At 46.7% G+C, this 18,718-nt stretch overlaps 1 protein-coding gene across 6 annotated transcripts in view; it reads right to left on the minus strand.

Annotated features, from left to right (window-relative positions):
- Positions 1-18,718, minus strand: part of OGDH (oxoglutarate dehydrogenase) — a 587,498-nt gene that overhangs the window by 120,448 nt on the left and 448,332 nt on the right. For all 6 annotated transcript variants that reach the window (XM_085636081.1, XM_085636083.1, XM_085636078.1 and 3 more), the window contains 2 exons: positions 14,628-14,753; positions 1,843-1,915 (listed from right to left, as the gene is read on the minus strand). In XM_085636081.1, coding sequence (XP_085492207.1) covers positions 1,843-1,915; positions 14,628-14,753 — 199 coding nt within the window. The remainder of the gene's footprint in view (positions 1-1,842; positions 1,916-14,627; positions 14,754-18,718) is intronic.

Genomic DNA, 18,718 nt, shown 5'->3' on the forward strand with positions numbered 1-18,718 from the left:
CATTTCGTGTCATCGGGCCCGGCGATCACGTATAGTCTTTTTTGGACCTGAAAGTCACAGGCCTGGTAGTGTTGACTCTTGTGTTCTGGCGAGAGACAAAGGTTGCAGATGTCGTGGAGATGTGGGAATTTAGCCCCACACTTGCTTTTCTTGAATGGAGTCCTTTCCATAAGCTGGTTGATGACGCCGATCGGCCCAACAGCCCACGTCGACGACCGGACTCGAGAATGTCTTCGAAACCGGATGCACGTGGAGAGGGATTCGCGAACGAGACCATACCGTCGAGCGGTGGGAGTTTTTTGCGCGTCGAATAGGAATTGAACGACGTCGACCCGGAGCGCAGCAAATTCCATCCGAACCCGATGGCGGAAAAAACAATCTGAAGATGGAGTCGATGCCCATGCGCACTATCGTACAAGGGAGGCGTCACCTACCTCGTGGCTACAAAAGACTTCTTCCAAGACAGCAACAAGGTGCAAGCATCAGAGTCCACCACTAGATGGCGATCTATGCAAAGTGTACAATCTGCAGCTCATATGCCTCGAACACCGATTTATTTAATCTCTTACTGGTTTTACACAAAATGCCCCCTTGATTCCACTATGATTGGTCCTGGCACAACAAAATATCATGCACATTGTGAATCCTAAATCTTTAAAGTATTGGAAAAGGTTGTGGTTGAGCAAAGAATAAGACCAGTATAGGATGGCTTTTATTGAACTAAAAGACTTGGATGTAGGCTTCAAAATACCCTGGTTTAAACACATCAAAGCATGGTTTTACTGTTTTGACATGAGTGAGTTGTGGGATAATCCTTTTTTAAAGTACCAAGGGGATAATTGTGAAAAGTGTTTCATGAAGTTCTGTCTGGGCAGTTTGGGAAAAAAAAGAATCCTCAATATAAAACAATCACCTCTTTTTGAACAGTTTCTCGACAGGATTGAGACCCCTGAAGCAAGAGCCTTATATCGGACATCGAGATTGTGTTCTTCCTGTGAATAGGTTTCGCAGTAGGTGGTGCTCCCTGTCAATTTGCTCAGCTTGCGCTTCCCCGCGCAAAACATTAGCTCACTTCATGTTTTTCTGTCCAGCATTTGCTGGTATTAGGAGATTGTGGCTGGCTCCTGTGTTCAGGAATTTGGGTGCAAGGAACTTTGAATTAGCCCGTAGGATTTTAAAAACAGATATTAATGAACTATGTGTGTGCGCGCTGTGGTCAAATATGTGAAAAAGGCTTGGAAGGCGAGACTCTCAAGCAACTATGAATAACTGCTTTGTGATTTTCTGGTGTTTTATCATACAATAATAAAATATCAAACTTATTTCAGGTAGTTTAGAAGCAGATTTAGGTTTCCCTGCAAACATTAACACTCATTTTTAGAGGTTTTTGTTCACATGTATGTGTTCATTACTCTACTGGATAAAAGGCAGCTTGTCCACTCCGTTATTAGAAATTTTGTCTAGCATTTTAATATCTGGGTCACAAACTTTGCTCTTTTTACTTCGTGCCACTTTGACATACAAGTAATGGTCTTAGAGCTTTTTATCTATGCCGCTAGTGAATCATTATGAGACTATAATTAGATACTACCCGAGTTTACAGATAATAGAATTGAGTTGCATAGATTACTGGGTGAGAGTTATTTTTGTTCGTTGCATGCAAACCCTTTACATTATATTTATTACATTTTTTAACAGCTGTATCTGAGTTGTGGATTTTGCACAATCGCCTCTTGTATTTTATTGAATATATGTAAGATTTTTATTCATGTTCTTTTTTTGTCTGGAATTGACAGGATAAAGATTGAATATATCTATATACACACACGCGCCGCAACATACCTGGAAGCATTTCATCAAAGCTAGACCGAGCTTCAGGGTGACGCAGTAAGGATTTTGGAGTGAAGACAATCAGCTGTAAAAGAAAAGCAAAAACAGAAATTAATAACCAGTTGTAGGATAGTGCCTCTTTTAGACATGGTCTCCCCACTTTTTGCCCACCGGTACGGAGATGCTTTTGATTGGAATTGCACTGGGTTCCTGTTAACCAAGGGCCAGTGCTCATTACCTACAAAACTACTCAAATGTTTATTGTAACCCAATTGGCAAGGACTTTAGCAACCTTGTAAATGGTACTACTCCTACCCAGGGTATGGGTACTAGAGAATCCCTAAGGGCTGCTGCATGTATTATGCCACCCAAAAGCGTGAAATGGTGCTAGCCATTTTAAAAAACACATTACCCACTTCCTGTGTGCAATGCCCATGTACACTGAATGCCTTATATGCAAGTCAACCGCACAGCAGGCCTTTACAGCGCTAAGGCGGGGTGCATTACATTAAAAGTGAAGGCACATCTGCATGAGCAGATATTCCCCTGTGAATCCTTTTTTCATTGCTAAATGCAAAAGGAACAATTGATGGACGTAATGCTGAACAATGCAAACACTCATCCCCAGTCACAAAGATCTGGGTTTAACCCATTGTTTTTTGCTCACCACACCACACCAGTTTGGATCCAGCCATATGCAAATCAGTCTTGACCCTGTTCCTTAGTTGAACAGTCCAGCCCGAATTGCCAAGACAGGCCTTCTCTGGACCGGAAACAAGAATCCTGGGACCGGTTTCAGGGCATCACCCCTCAGCCAGGCTAGCTTGAATCCAGTGGCGCAGTGAGCACGAGACCTTAGAAGTGCTCCCTGTAGCCCCACCAGTCGTAGTGTGTAGGCTGACTTGTATCTTCCAGCCTGCCCCCACAGACAGGTTTCTGGCCCCCTTCAAGGAAGCGGCCGCCCTCTCAGAGGCCAGGAACTAGACCTGCTCGGAAAAAGGTGTTCTCACCTCCTCCAGCAGGATGGCTAGCAATTTAGCACATTCTGCCGCCTTTGACAAGCAACCCTGGCTTTCCCCCCAGACCTGGGGAACACCACCTCCTGCCCTGGGGCCTATTTGGCCCCACATCAGGTGGGAAAGTAGTTATTCAGGAGGTGTGTTTCCCCCACAGGCCAGTCACACACCAAGGTGGGCTACCTGAAGTGAACAGCAAGAGAAGGGTTTTGTCATCTTGTTTTTGGCGAAATAAAAACTTCTGGGTCAGGATTAGGCCCGCTCCTCACAGGAAGTGGTCAAACAGGGGGTGTAGTCACCCTAGGGGTAGATGGCCCAATGGCTACTATCGCATACTCCCTAAATTGAGAATTTAGGCTCTACCCCACCCTGACACCAGGCCAGCATATTCAACTGAAGGACAAAGAAGAGAAGACACCACAAGAACCTAGGACCGGTCTAGAATCTGGCACACACCCAGCCTTGCTGCTTAACCGACTCGTCCTGTGGCTGTGCAACCTCCACAACCCTTGGAGGACTGTCCAGCACTTTGACAACCAGTTGTCTTCCTTGGGGTGGAGGAGCCATCCTGTGCATCCGTAGGTACTGACTGCATCTGTCATTTTTACCATGCTGTTAGCCATTGGGTCCACAGAGGGAGCACCACTTCAGGAGGTCGTCTCCATGGCTCTAGGAGGTCAGTCCCGTCTCTCAACAAAGTTGAGACACTAGAGCGTTCAAGAGCCTCCTAGTACCAATGCCCTGGGTACTGGGGCACTTGCACCAGCCAGGGCTTGTTTTACAGCCAGCCTGCACACCGCCTTATATGCCTTCCAGTATGTCGGGGAACAGCAGGACAGATGAGACCCACAACCGGCGTGGCTCTGCTGCCTTGTTTTTCTCCCCTCTGCAGGTATACTGACAACCGGGAGAGCCTCAAACTCAAGTAGCTGGCCAGCTAGCCAAGCAGCTTTGCAACCGAGCTCTACAACCCAGGCCCATGGACTCAACTGCGCCCCTTTGGCCTAGGGACCCCACAACCTGAGCCCCCCTTTGGGTTCACCCGGACTTGCCCCCGGGTCCTATTTTGCTACCTTTGCTTCAGGTCCCATTGACTATAACAGTGTAGCGTTCGAGGCTACCATCCCAACCAGCCCCTCTGCACCCAGACACACCAGGGCAGGTAAAGTGAAGATGGTGGTGGTACTCTGTACCCTGGGCCGCTAGCACCTAAAGTCCTTAAGGGCATTCCTGAATTCCGCTTGTAAGTACCTGATTGCTATGGCCACCAACAGGGTAACTGCTAAAAAAAAATTCTATTGATGACCTGGAATGTACGTGGGTTGGTAGGCTACACAAAATACCATGTTTATCAATACTTGCGTAGATGCCGGATTCAAATTGCACTCCTTCTGGAGACACACCTGACCACAGCCGATCTAAAAGCAATGCACAAGTGTTGGAGGGGCACACTGACAGGGACCACATATTGTAGATACGCTAGGGGAGTTCTAATTTGGGTGGCACCAGGAGTGCCCTGCGAGGTGTTGCACACCAAAATTGACACAGAAGGCAGGCACGTTGTGCTGAAGGGACTGTTAAACTGTCTTCCTCTATCCCTCATATCACTATATGCCCCCAATACAAACAAGGCTCCCTTTTTACACTACTCAACTCCGGCACTATTGCACAACACTCTGGAACCCAATAATGAGGTAGGGTTTTCAAACGCGACTTGGACTATGACCACTTCTGTCCTTCAATACTCCGGGCCAAATCGATCTCCCTCACACAACAACTACAAAAGTGGGCCACCAACTCTCAGGCATAAGACGCCTGGTGCATCCTGAATCGAGTGTCCAGGGAGTACTCATTATTTGGGTCTTTACGACCTACACACTAGGATAGATCTCTTTTACTGTAGTCCAGATGCCCTTTCCACAGTAACACAGCCCGAATATCTTGGACACACTCTTTCTGATCACTGTCCCCTGCAGCTACAGTTGCTTTGGGGAAGAGATCCACTGAAAACACCCACATGGCGTCTTCCACTGGAGGAACTCCGTGATATTGCATTTCACTCTGCTCTAGCAGATATCACTTCCTACTTTCAGGAAAATGAGGGCTCAGCTTTGGGAACCGGCATTGAATGGGATGCCTTCAAACCGTACTTTGTACCAAGTTGACCCTTCGCAGGGAACTTAATCAGACCTCCTAGGAAATTGCAGTATAGATTTGCAAATTTTGCAGCACAAAATTGGAAATTGAGGCATTATTGCGGCACTTTATTTTACTCTTGATCATTCATTTTTAACCTTAAATCAATTGAAACTGTTTTAGCAAAGTATTCCACTTTGAAATAGGCATGTTTAAAGTGTCTGCAGCTCTACGGAAGCACAGCTCCAATCCTAACCTCGTGAGAGGGGGCCCGATTTCTCCCTGGGATGTTCTTGCACCCATGAATGCAGCCCTGCTGGTGCACCGCTGTCTCCTGGACTAGTGAGGCATGACACCTCTTCCTCAGGCGCTGTAGGGTGCAGGATCATAGAGGGTGGAGGTCCATTGGAACAGCTAATGTAAGCATGCTAAATATTGCTCTAGGCAGATCAGTGGCATGGGGTGAGTGAAAGCCCTTTCACAATACAGCCCCTACCTCAATGTGACTTACAGGTGATGTGTGTGCAGTCTACACCCCGAATAGGAGACCATTCTCACGACAACTCCTCTGCAAGCAACCCCCCTCCCCAGGCAGTGGAGCCCCTCACACGCAAACACTCAAGATCTGAGGGGTTAATTACTGTGCGTGCACTGGTCATTAAATTTGATTGCACAACTCTGAGACTTAAAAGTGCACTAGATATTTTGCAGAGTTTAAATATAGTTGCCTTTCTTAAAACTCCTATAACCCCCGTCCCCTTCCTGAAAAGTTATTTTTTGGTAACTTTAACTAGAGCACCATGTGGTTGCGACATTAACATGGACGCTAGAGCCAAAGCACACAGAGGCCCTAATATGCTGGTAGCTCACATTTCTGTGTTAAATAATTGCGAAATGCTGGAGGGTCTGAGTAATAAACTGCAAACAACTTTCTCAGCTACAGCCTTTCTGGAAAAACACAAGGCCACCTCCTCTAAGGAAGAGAATTTTGCAAACTGTACGTGGAATGCCACTTATGACGTGCCAGCAAGATGGGGCAGTAAGTTAAACACTCACTGCTCAAATATACAGAGCTAAGCAGGTTACGGGTTGAATCCAAACAATGCCAAGCAAGGCTGACTCAGCAAACTATCCTTCCGAGGTCGCTAACCGAGTACGATTAAACTGGAAAGTCGTTGCATCACCGGTGGAAGTGCATAAAGTATGGGAACTGTGATCCTCAGCATAGAGTGGGCAAAGTCCCTGGATGTGAGCACAGACTAGGGCATAAATAAAGAACAAAATATTCTGCAACTATTGCTGAGCTTTTATGTAGAAGTAACTGCGTATATAATATTTAATATGGAAAATGTTCGTTCTGCCGGGTACAAGATTCTAGATTTACTGAATAACAATACTTAAACCCTTCAGTAATAATAAATGAAGATAAGAGAAGTAAAAGAAAACAACATGAATATAAAAAAAAAAGCAACACTAAAATTAAATCAAGGTCTGTATTTAAGAATAAATCCATATGTACTGTACATGTTATCGAAATGACATTAACAAGCTGTCAAAGTTCATGAACATACAATTTTTTCCAACAGCGCAAGTGATAAGGTGAGAAAAAGGTGCAAAAAAAGTGCTGAATATCAAGATACCAACATTTTCCATATTCTTGTACACCCAGGTTCTGAAGGGCACTGGGTCACCCCATTATACTAGATGTATAAAATATTTAAAGCACACACCTTAAATGAAAAACAAATGCAAGCTATAGAAATCTTTACAGCACTACAGCACTAAAGAACCCATCACCCCTTCCTTTGACCCAGAAGCAACTGAAGGTAGTCATTAACCATGCGGAAATCTCTATTCTTTAACAAAATGTATGGGAATTATTTTGATAAAATTAAACAACGTTTGGGAACTCAGAGTAGCACCTTATAGTTCTTAATATAATTGCATAAAGCCTAATATATAAGTAGGTATTACTATCACCGTCATCATGAAGGTCCAATATCCCTTTCGCCACTCTTAAGTGACATGCTAAATGCATGAATGTTGATGAATGAAACAATAGGTCAAAGTGCTAAAAAAAAAAACCATCAAATAATGTACTTCATTGCCCTTCAGACTGGAAAGAGCTACTAAAGTCCAGGGCATCGGAAGTATTGCACCCTAATGACATCCAAGGCCACGGAAGTAAACTGCTGGTACACGGGAGAGCGAGGGAGAGAGCCTTCCAGAAGAGAGGGAAGGACGAGGGGAAAGAGTAAATGAGACATCTCAGACCTCCACTCACCAAGAGTTAATGGGAATTGAATGAAAGGAAAAGATCAACGCGAGTACTAAAGCATTTTACTACAACATAAAACAAAGTGATTGCGTGCTCACTTTAATTAGGCTAGAGACGGACAACCTACAGCTGTACGGGTACACCAAGTGACTGGCCGCCTACAACTGCAAAGAGACATCCACTGTCAGAGTCTAACTACCGAGGAATAGCATAAAGCTGAGCAGCGACACTCACTCATGCACTACCTAACCACATCACTGAATGCCAGCTATAATACTACAGGAAGAAGCAGCTATTTTACGGCTGATGTGTGTGCATATAGCCAATAAGAAGGCACAATTATTTTCCCTGATGCTGCACCTAAGAGTAAATATTGCAGTCAGCGTGCTAGTCAGCCGATTTCGCAATTTTATCGAGAAGCGCAAAATGTAACTAGTCAGGAACCTCCGCTTAAATATCTATGGTCGGGTAAATTTAATAAAAATTATCTTTACAAAAATCACTTTTCTTTTTAACTCCATTCCGTTAACGTTTAAGAAAGAAGACATAGCTAAACTCCAGGGGAAAATAGGAAGTTTTATCTGGGCATCAGAAGGTATCAGGATATCCTGGAAGAAATTGAGGTGAAGATTGGAGGTGGGGGGATTGGAACTTCCAGACCTGCTTGCATATTGTCACACCTTTCATTTTAAAAATGTGCGCATGTTGGCCAATAAGATAGATAAGTCATCTATCGGCTCACTTTTTGAGGCTATGCTGGAGGATATCCCGCAAGGTCAACTGCAATTTCTTTTTAAATACGAAGACCCTAAGCTTTTTAAGAAAGTGCAATTAAAGGTCTTGAAGGCTTCACTGAGTATGTGGATATATGTGAGGAAAACAGAGTTCCATACTTTTCGATTTACACTCCAATTTGAGATTCCCCTGGGACCCCGGAATGTCTGAGGGATCAACTTAGTCAGCCCTTGAAATCAGGGGGTATTTGCATAAGGCGGGTAGACTTTTGGGCATGGCTTCTCCGCTCTGATTCACCATGTCTCCAGATTGGAGGGGAATTGGGATAAAACCAAATTATTCCCATTGACACTTCTTTCTTCAACTCAACGACTGGCACTCCAGACTACTATTCTCCCTTGGGCCTGTGACACATTTAAATATTTGGGAATCCAGGTCTAACTGGAAAGGATCTATGGGAAGGGAACATAGGTAAGACTCTCCCTTCTATTCTGGAACACACTACTGACCTCCCCTATTGGCCGCATAGCTATCTCGAAAATACTCCTTCCCAGATTGTTATATTTCTTCTCGGCTCTTCCTATTACTTTACCTCAAAAATGTTTTAAAGACATGCAAACACTCCTGATTACGCTAATATGGGTTAATGGCAGAAAACAAGTCACGATTCATAAACTACATGCCCCTTTGTCCGAGGGTGGTCTGGGTGTCCTGAATTAAGAATACTATGATGCCGCCCACTTAGAATGGCCTACTCGTTGGTTGGCTGGCTGGACAAAATATGACAGAATAGGACCACTGGTGAGATGGGATGCACCCACCTGCATTACTGGAATGGTTGCTGGGTTCAGAAGAGGTGGTGCCCAGAAGAGCTGGTAATATTCTAACGCACAGCCCCATGCATGCTGGAACATCTATCTGCGTAAAAGGGCCCGTACCCTCCATATACCCCTATATTGTCTCTCCGGGCGATGCCGGGCTGTAGGAAACTGGGCTCCAGACAGTAGGCTGTGCATGGATAAACTCAAGTCTCACATCATGGGGTTACCTCTTCAATGATAAAATTCTATGTACGTTTGAAAATCTGATAGACGATTATGGTATCCCGCCAGGTTCTTTCCTCCTTTATTCTTCGCTAACCCACTATTTACATACAGTTTGGAATAGAAACCATGACTAACCAGACACATTTAAGCTCCTTTAGGTGGTGCTTACACACGGGGCTGGCCGACATGGTATCACACAAATATACAACTCTCTTCGAGAGGAGAGAGAAACATCATTCATGCTTTCGGAGCCTACTGGGACAAGGCGTTCTCCATTACCCTAACAGATAATTAATGGACACAATGTTTAGGGGTCCCGAAGTGCGTCTCCATGAACATTAGACTCAAATATGCTCAGATTAACTATCTCCACCATACATATCTCGCCCTTCACAGACTGCACGTATGTATCAAGGGGCTTTAGATGCCTGTCCATGCTGCCAAGATGCTGAGGCCAGTTTTATCCACATGAAAAGGACATGTCCCATGTTGATTCTCTACTGGAATGAGATAACTTCAGTACTCTCCAAAGCACTTGACACTACCAGGGTCGGCTGCTCCATCAGGGCGAAGGAGCGCCGCCCCTCCTGCCACCAGCAGAAAATAAAATAATAATAAAACTGGTTTTATTTTAATCCCTTGGACCCGCCCCAAAGACAGGGGATGACACTGCTGGTGGGCACTCCCTTCCCTGCGCAGGAGATGTTTGGCCGGCCGTCTCAGGCTGGCCAAACCCCTCATGCGCAGTGAAGCTCTCTCCAGGCCCAGCTGTATTGCTGGGGCTGGAGAGGGCAGGCAAGGGCTCCCAGTCTGCCTGGGAGTGCAAGTTGCGGATGCTCCGGCCAATCCTGAAGCTGCTCTCATGCGAGAGCAGCTTCAGGATTGTCTGCAGGGCAGGCTGCGAGCCGGTGGCCAGGATCATAAGAAGAATGAAGTGATTCGCAGGAGACAGCCGCAGGGTAAGTTTAATTTCGTTTGTTTTTGTGCCCCCCCCCCCCCAAACCCTTCCCACCTCCCTCCTCTGGCCTGCACCCCCCCCCCCCCACTTTGGCAGGGGACAGGCCGCTACTGGACACCACAATCCAAATAGATGGGCTCCATTATCTATTAGGAATAATCTCCCGTTCGGCTTCACGCAAAACCATTGTGGCAGAACAGAAAGTCCTACACACAGTAAATACAGGCCATCCAACTTCATGCTACTCCCCAGACTGTCAACAATATTTAGAGGTAGTGGAGTCTAGAGTTGTGGGCACTTCGTCCTGAGAGTATTTGAGATACCAGTCCAACCTTTAAGGTGGCGGCATGGCCGTTTCATGAGGCCCCCCCCCCCCCCCATACGAGTCAGAGGGATAACCCCTAAACACAAGGATCAAATATAGCAATCAGGTATTCTGTATTGTTGGCCCCCTCCTCTCCCATTCAGCCCATCTGACCTACCATGTCACCATTACCAACTGTCACATGAGTACTTATCCAAATTTAGAAATGTTCTTATGGCGGTTAGTGATGTGTTTTATCTTAAACAATAGCTTTTTTTTTTTATAATTCTTTTTATTAAACAGTTCGACAAATGCACATCTATTGATCACAAGCAGGTGTCTTCAGCATTTCCCATTGACGTTGTATACTTTACAAAATACTGTACAGTTATTACATAGTTTAAATCAAGGGGTTTCAAGCTTCTCAGTATCAATCCGGTGGGCGAGCAGGGGACAAACTTCACCTCTGTAACGGTTCCATGCCTCCCACACCTTGTTCCATTTCCCAGGGCATCCCCTAGCTACGTAGACTGACTTCTTGAACATGCACCAGTCTAGGTCCTCCTTCCACCTCCCTATTTGAGGTGGTTGACCAGCGCCCCACTGCTGAGCGATGTTTAGCTTTTCTACCTTATATGCTAATGTTGCCCATTGCATGGTGCAAGTGTTAAGATCCGTGTGCTCCCAGACATTTAGTATGCACCGCCGAGCCTCCGGCTGCACGTCGATCCCCAAGACCGCACGTAATGTGTGGTGGACCTCCCTCCAATATGGTTGAATATGTTGAGTGCCACAGTATATGGATGAATGTTCCTATATCTTTTTTGTAGTTGTTATGACTTGTATACTGATACATTGAAGAAATGTATGCGACCTATGTATAATGTACACTTTTTTTTATTACGAACTTTACTGAGTTTCGGCCAGCAAAACCGGCGTAGGTGAACACACAGCACGCACATAGGACATGACAGAATATGTTACACCCGCTATGCTGGCTGGAGACATCTCGCAAACACATCGGAATACACAAAAAGAAGGACCACTGCCACAATTCCATAAGTAACTAAGCAAGTTGACCTAGCCATTTCCCCCACAACAGACCATGTTTGAGGGCAGCCACGGGCTTCAGACACCACTCGTTCCTGCTGCGTGCACCAGTCGACTCCCCTCCTCCACTTCGACAGGGTAGGGGGCCTTGGAGACCTCCAATGCATCGCAATGTGCCTTTTCGCTACCAGGAGAGCCGTGCTTAAAAATGCCCTATGTGCCCTTGTTCCTCCAGAGCCCTCTAACCCCCCTAAGAGAATCACAGATATCACACTGGGACATTTCCTAGAGAAAAGGTGAGTAAAGTCAGTTTCGCACAATTGTTATTTTTCAGGTTTCCATACAAATCAACTCTACACTTAGAACATTTTTCAGAGAAAAACAGTCAATAGGTTCCTATGGAGAGAAAGGAAGTTAATGGTTACCAGGTGAGTAATCGGTCTTTGGAGTTGAGCTTCTGGGGTAAGAACTAGGGTTCCCCCAGGGTCAAGGATACACTCTTGTTACACCCTCAGCAGCACTAGGGCGGTCAGGTGCAGAGTGCTGATGCCCAATGTTATCCAATTGGGGATTGGGTGCCTCCGATTTGTGGCTGCTGGCTAGCAGGCAACATTGGCTGTGGGAACAAAGCTCCTGGACTTTAGCTCAGGGCAAATGTGGAAACAAAGTAGCACCAAAGGTGCACCCTCAGCGGCACTGGGTGCTGTTTCGATGTCAGGCACCCTGTTTTCAATGGGGAACCTCTGGTTTGCAAAGGCACTGCAGGCTTGAGGACGAAGGTCTTCTGGGTGCGACCACCACTTCGAGAGGTAAGTAGGGGGTTGGTTAGGCATAGTCGGTTTGGGCATACAAGGTCGCGGGGCATCGGGTGCAGGGGTGCCTTTTGGGGTCAGATCTTACCAGCTCCTAGTCGTGGTTGGAGGGACGTACTGGATTTAGGCTACAGGCATCAGCTGGAGGCTTGAGGCAGGTCAAGGGTCGCCGGATCTTGGGTCAGGATTGCCGGGGTGACCTCGTGGGGTTTGCCCACTCTAGTTCGGGCCGTGGACAGCGGGTGCAAAGTGGTTTGGATTCGCAGTTTTCGGCCGGGCCAGAGGTTGCAGGTGAACAAATCTGGTGTTTACAGGAGACAGTCTTTGGGGTTGAAGGCAGGCAGGTCCTCCGGGGTTTGAGGTTGCTGGCTGTAGGACATACCGGAATTTCAAAGGAGCAGGTTTGAGGGAGAGACAGGCCGATAGGGCTGGGGCCAATCAGTGGGTGTCTTCCTCGTGAGCTTCTGCACGGCTGTTTGGTCCTTCTGGCAATTTCATCTTGTCTGAGGAAGCAAGGTTCAGGGGTGCCCCTAAATACTAGATTTAGGGGAGTTACAGGTATGTAAAAGGTCATGTGGACTCTTCACTTTGTTCTGCACCAAAACACGCAGCCTGCAAAGGCAATGTGTGAGTGTAAAGGTACAGGGCCTCTAAGGATGGCACAATAAGTGCTGCAGCCCTTAGAGGCCTTCCCTGGTCACAGTGCCCTGGGTACCGGTCATACCATTTACCAGGGACTGACCTGTGGCCAGAGAGTGCCAATTGGGTTTGGTCTTCAATGTAGTTTTAGGGAAAGAACATAGGCGGTGGGTACCTGACTGGCAGGAGCCCAGGGCACACTCAGTCAAAGTACATCCGCAGTTTAGCATTAAGTGGGGTCAACCATGCAGAAAGAGGGCACTTTCTCACACAATGGGAAAAAAGATGTGCAAGTATTTTTTTTCTAAACAATTGCATCAAAGTGTTTGCTTTCTTCACCATCTTAAGATTTTGCAAGTGGTAGTCCATTTAATCTATTTTTTGTGGTTTAAACATACTTGCAGTTTGTGGTGGAAACTGGTTTGAAAACAATGGTTAAATCCGAAAAGCTATACATTTCTGAAAACTGGACAAAATTTTGAATTAACTAAGGGGTCATTTATGTAAGACGCTCATGGTTTACCAAAAGAAAAATCAGATTAAAAAAAAATAAATTTCAAAATGAAACGAGCACTGATACAGCCAAAGGGCGGGTCCTTGGGACCTTTTGACTTTGCCAGTGCTTCTACTGTGCATTGTCAAAACTAGCAACACTAGTGGGGTACTGTTTTTATGGGGAGAAGTATGGAAACGCTGGGAGGTAGAAAGTTTGTGGATTCCCACAGATTCTGGAACTTACGTTTTGAGTTTTGCAGTGCATATATAGTAAGAAATAATAGCAGGAACCATGAAAACCATACCAACTTGGATTTGCCCGAGTCCTTAGGTTGCAGAAATGTCCAGGGGTCAAAGGATTCTCTGGACGCAGACTTACCCAGAGACCAAATAGTGCTGCTATTCATCATGGCAAGGGATAGGAAATTGGGATGTACCCCTCAATGCTGGTCCATATGTCAAAATTACACCAAAATGAACAAATTCCTCTTACTTGCAAACACGATGTTATAGATTCTAGGGGAGTGGCTGGGGGGACATTAGAAAGACTACACCCATTTTTTTTTATTTTTTTTTTTAATATACCCAACATCTTGTGAACTTTGGTAAATTCCCCAAAAAGGCCATCTATGGGATCATGCTCTAACAGAGGCCAGAAAGATTGTTGGGGCTTTAGCGTTGGGGTGCGGTCTGCTGTCAGAATCAGCCAGTCCCTACCCATTCTTTTTTTTTTTTTATATCCCTAGCATCCAATGGGCTTTGGGTTAACTCCCCAAACGGCCCATCAAGGGTTTCAGAAAGACTGATGTGGCGTTCTGGCATGGGGTACAACCCAATGTGTGGGCAGGCTGCCTCTACTTCCTGCTCTCATTTTGAGGTGTGGGCATGGCTCGATGCCTGGTAAGGCCACACCCAGACCCCTTTTCTTGTGGCAAAGGGATCTCTGGTGCAGTGCCTAGTGGGCTTGTTGCTTTCCCTTGGGGAAGCTTTTCCCCACACACTCACTGATTTTCAAAAGAGCAAATCCTTCTAGTGCAAACATGAGTATTTTCTCAAGCAATGTGGTGGATGACCGGTTAATATCCACAGCACTACTGTGGTAATGTGGTAATGTAGTGGATGGCAACGGATGTCCACTAAATTCTAAAAGGTAGAAGCAGTAATTTGTTATACTACGGACGACAGCAACTGATCTGCTTAGCATTTCTGGGTACAGTACTAAAGACATTAAAACATATTACAATGTGTTAATCTTACACTACTAACCACCTTTCCATTTAAAAAGTGGCACTCTCTGTATGGACCATGAGTAGAGAATAATAACATACTGGCTTGCGGAAGGGGAGCAGTATCTGCCTACGCAGGACATGGCAGAAGTTGGCAGGGCTGGAGCAGTTCACCACAATCCAGTTACAGTCATACAGCTGACGCACTGCAAAGTCTTCTGTGATTTTCTACAAGAAAGAGAAAGCACTTAAGACAGGCGGTAAAAAAGATTTCATAGCACACTGCCAGTGCATCAGTGTCTCATGACAAATGCAAGAAATATGAATTAAATACTTTCAATTTACTGCATTAAGACAAGTCATGTCTATCAAGCACACAAGTTAAAAATACGAATTTAAAAACAAAGATTATAAAAACAAACTGGTAGTAAATAAAATATCAATTGCTTTCAAAGGCATTGAAAATAAATGGCAAGGGGTGTGAAGAACTAGAAAAACAAGTTACTTACCTTCGGTAAAGCCTTATCTGGTAGAGACTATCTAGCTGAAGATGCCTTACCTTAGAATTATCCCCAGGTGTCAGACTGGATTCAGGAATGTGTAGTGCGCAGCAGCCCTGTGCACCAGTAGGAGGCGTACTGCGCACTGGAAGTGATGTGCAGAGTGCTTATATAGCTACTACCCCAGGGCACTGACCTCAGTTTCTTTTTGCGACTTTCCAAGCCAGGAGCGCAGACCAACGAAGAACACAGACCACTGTTGTGTGAAACTAGGGTTCCTAAACACAAACCGCCCTGTACCTAAAACTCTGTTTGCAGAAAGGGATGATGAGTGGGTCGGTAAGGAATCTGCAGCTAGAGAGTCTCTACCAGATAAGGCGTTAAAGGAAAATAACTTGTTTATCTGATGTAGACTTCTAGCTGAAGATTCTTTACCTTAGAATAAATACCCAAGCAATACCCTTCAAGAAGGAAGGTATGCAACCCCAATTTAGATTAAAAAGTCCTGCAGGACAGAAAGGACAAAGAGCCCATCCCCGACGGACCCGACTGTCCAGGCAGTAGTGCTTGGTGAACGATTGCAGCGAAACACACGTTGCAGTCTGACAGTTGTCCAGGACCGGAACTCCGTGTGCCAACGCAGTGGTTGCAGCCTCTCTGGTGGATGAGCATCCAAGCCCTCAGGGGCTTGCTTCTTGGCCAGTGCATAGCAGCTCCTAATGCAGAGCACAATGCATCGAAAGATAGTTAGTTTCTGCACCGCCTTTCCTTCCTTAGACTTGATCGTTCACCATGAGCGGTCGTGTGCCGTAAAGGCAGAACAACGCTCTTTTTGGTTCCAGCCAGCGAAGTCTCTCCTCAGCCTTCGAGGGATGAGGTGGAGCGTAAAAGGTAGCCACGGTGATGGACTGGCCTATGTGAAACGGGGTGACTACCTTCGGCATAAAGGATGCTGGAGTAAGAAGGACCAGTTTATCTTGGTAAAAAAAAGATGTATGGAGGCTGAGACGACAGCGCCTGCTGTTCACTGACCCTCCAGGCAGATGCAACTGCCAACAGAAAGGCCGTCTTGATGATGAGGTGCCTAAGAGACCACTTATGAAGCGGCACAAAGGGAGTGCGCACATGAGGAAAGTTAGGACATAATGGAGATCTCATTGAGGCATAGCAAAGGGAGCTGGAGGAAATGTGTTGGAAACCTTTAAGGAACCCATTTAAAATAGGGGACTTAAAAAGGAGTGTAGATCTGGCAGCAGCCAAAAGGCAGAGACAGCAAATAACCCTTCAACATGCCAAAAGCAGATCCCTGCTAGGCCAGGGTAAGTATAAACCCCAAAATTTGGGAAAGGAGTGCGATTAAAGGATCCACTTGTTTGTCTGTACACTATGCCACAAACTTTCTCCCAACGACTGGCATATACTGTCTTGGTGGAGGGACGCTGAGCTGCCAAAATGACACTACAGATTTTGGGTGGAAGGTCAAAAGCTGCCAACCGTTGCCGCTCAATCTCCACGCATGAAGGTGGAGTGTTGATGGGTTCAGGTGGAGAAGCCTCCCCTGCTGCTGCGACAGGAGATCCTCCTGGAGGGGCAGCCTGAGCAGAGGACTGATAGACATGCTCCACAGCTTAGGATACCAGACTGTCAGAGCCCAGTCCTGAGCCACAAGGATTACTTGGGTCTAGTCGTTCCTCATCTTCTTGAGAACTCTGCGCAGGCTTGGTATTGGCAGAAAGGCGTACAGGAGGCTGGAGCTCCACTCAAGATGAAGAGTCGAAACTCTAGCACGCAGAAATTACATCGCATGTTCTCTGCGGTGGAGTACAGATCTAACCAAGGCTATCCCCACAGCTGAAAGAGACTGCGCCACATCTGGCTGGAGAAGCCACTCGTGATCCAGTAGATATCTTCAGATGAGTTTGTCCGCTCTGGTGCTCAGAGAGCCCGCCTGGTGTTGAACCACCAGAGAAATGCACTGATGTTCCAGCCACATCCAGAGGGGCAGAGCCTCTTGACAGAGGGTCCACGACCCCACCCTGCCATGTTAGTTGCAGTATCACATGGCTGTGGTGTAGCCCATGAACACCTGAACCTTCCCTTAATGGGAGGGTAGAACAGCTTTCAATGTCAACCAGATCGCATGGAGCTCCAACAGGTTGATGTGCAGCCCGGATTCCCCCAGAGACAAGAGTCCTCTGATCTCCACCTCTCCCTGATCGCCGCCCTAGCCCAGGAGTGATGCATCTGTGCCTACCATTAGTTCTGACTGGGGAAGGGAGAGGAGTCTGCCGCCTACCAAATCACAGTCCTTCAGCCTCCCCTGACTATCTTTTGCAGGGCCTTCCAAAATCTGGATGGAGAGATTCCCCTGATACTGAGCCCATTAGAACTTCAGGTTCCACTGCAGATTTTGCATGTGCCAATGGGCATGCGTCACAAGCAGGATGCAGTAGGACACAAGGCCCAGCAGCCTCCAAGTCAGTCTCACCAAAATCCAGGATAGAGGCTGAAACATCAGTATCATAGCCTGAATATCCTGGACTCGCTGTTCCGGAGGATAAGCCTGAAACTGCACTGTGTCCAGAACAGCTACAGTGAAACGGAGCATCTGAGAAAGGATGAGGTGTAACTTCAGCCCATTGACAGTGAACCCAAGCGAGTGCAGGATGTCTGCCGTAGTCTGGAGAAGACGGCCTGGGGTGAGCAAGCCTTCAACAGTCAGTCATCGAGAAAGGGTAAGACTGGCACCCCTGACCTCCACAGATGAGCTGTAACCACCACCACCACCTTGGTGAGCACCCTGAGGGGTCGCTGTTCAGGCAAAAGGGGAGCACGGAAAACTAAAAGTTCTCGTGGCCTGCTATGAAATTCAGGTAACCTCTGTGGGGAGGCAGGAAGGGGATGTGGAAGCATGCGTCCTGCAAGTACAACACTACCATCCAGTCTCCCACGTCTAGGGCAGACAGGATTTGAGAATGGGTGAGGGTAGGATAAAGACTGTCTGTTTTGGGCACCAGAAAGTAGCAAGAATAACCATGACCCACTTCTGATGCTGAATCCTCTCTATTGCTCCCTTGACGAAGAGAGTTGCCACTTCCTGTTGTAGTGAAGAGACATGGTCCTCCATCAGTCTATCACAAGTGGGTGGTGTGGTAATCACAAAGTGACTAACCCCTTTGGACAATCTGGAAAACCCAGCGGTCAGATGTTATTCAAAATCCATTGGTACAGATGATGGGTTAGTCTGCCTCCCACTGGATGCCCATGATGATTGGAGGGCAGACTAATGAGGTTTGGAAGCTGCTGGCTTGGAGTGGACTGGCCCAAACTCTGGCATACTGACCCAGGTCTGTGGGTACCATTTCCCAGCTACACAAGGGCTGGGAAGCCTGCAGGCCGTGGTAGCTGGGTGGCTACAGACATGGCTGGAGGCTCCTTCCATGGCCACGAAACGAAAGGCAGACTGGGGTTGACGAGGGGCCATGGTAAGGACTTGGCTGTAGTCCTGATGTCCTTGAAGCGATCTAGTGCCGAGTCTGCCATCGAAGGGCATGTCCATTATCGAGGCTTGGACATACTCCGAACAACCAGAGGTTCTCAATGAGGCGCGGATCAACTGAAAAGCCAGGCCTCAGAGATAATAGGCAGCGTCTGTGCAGCTTGGTCCCAGAGGGAGTGGGAGTATCGGCCCAA

This window comes from Triturus cristatus, chromosome 11, assembly GCF_964204655.1.
Source record: "Triturus cristatus chromosome 11, aTriCri1.1, whole genome shotgun sequence".
Lineage (NCBI taxonomy): Eukaryota > Metazoa > Chordata > Amphibia > Caudata > Salamandridae > Triturus > Triturus cristatus.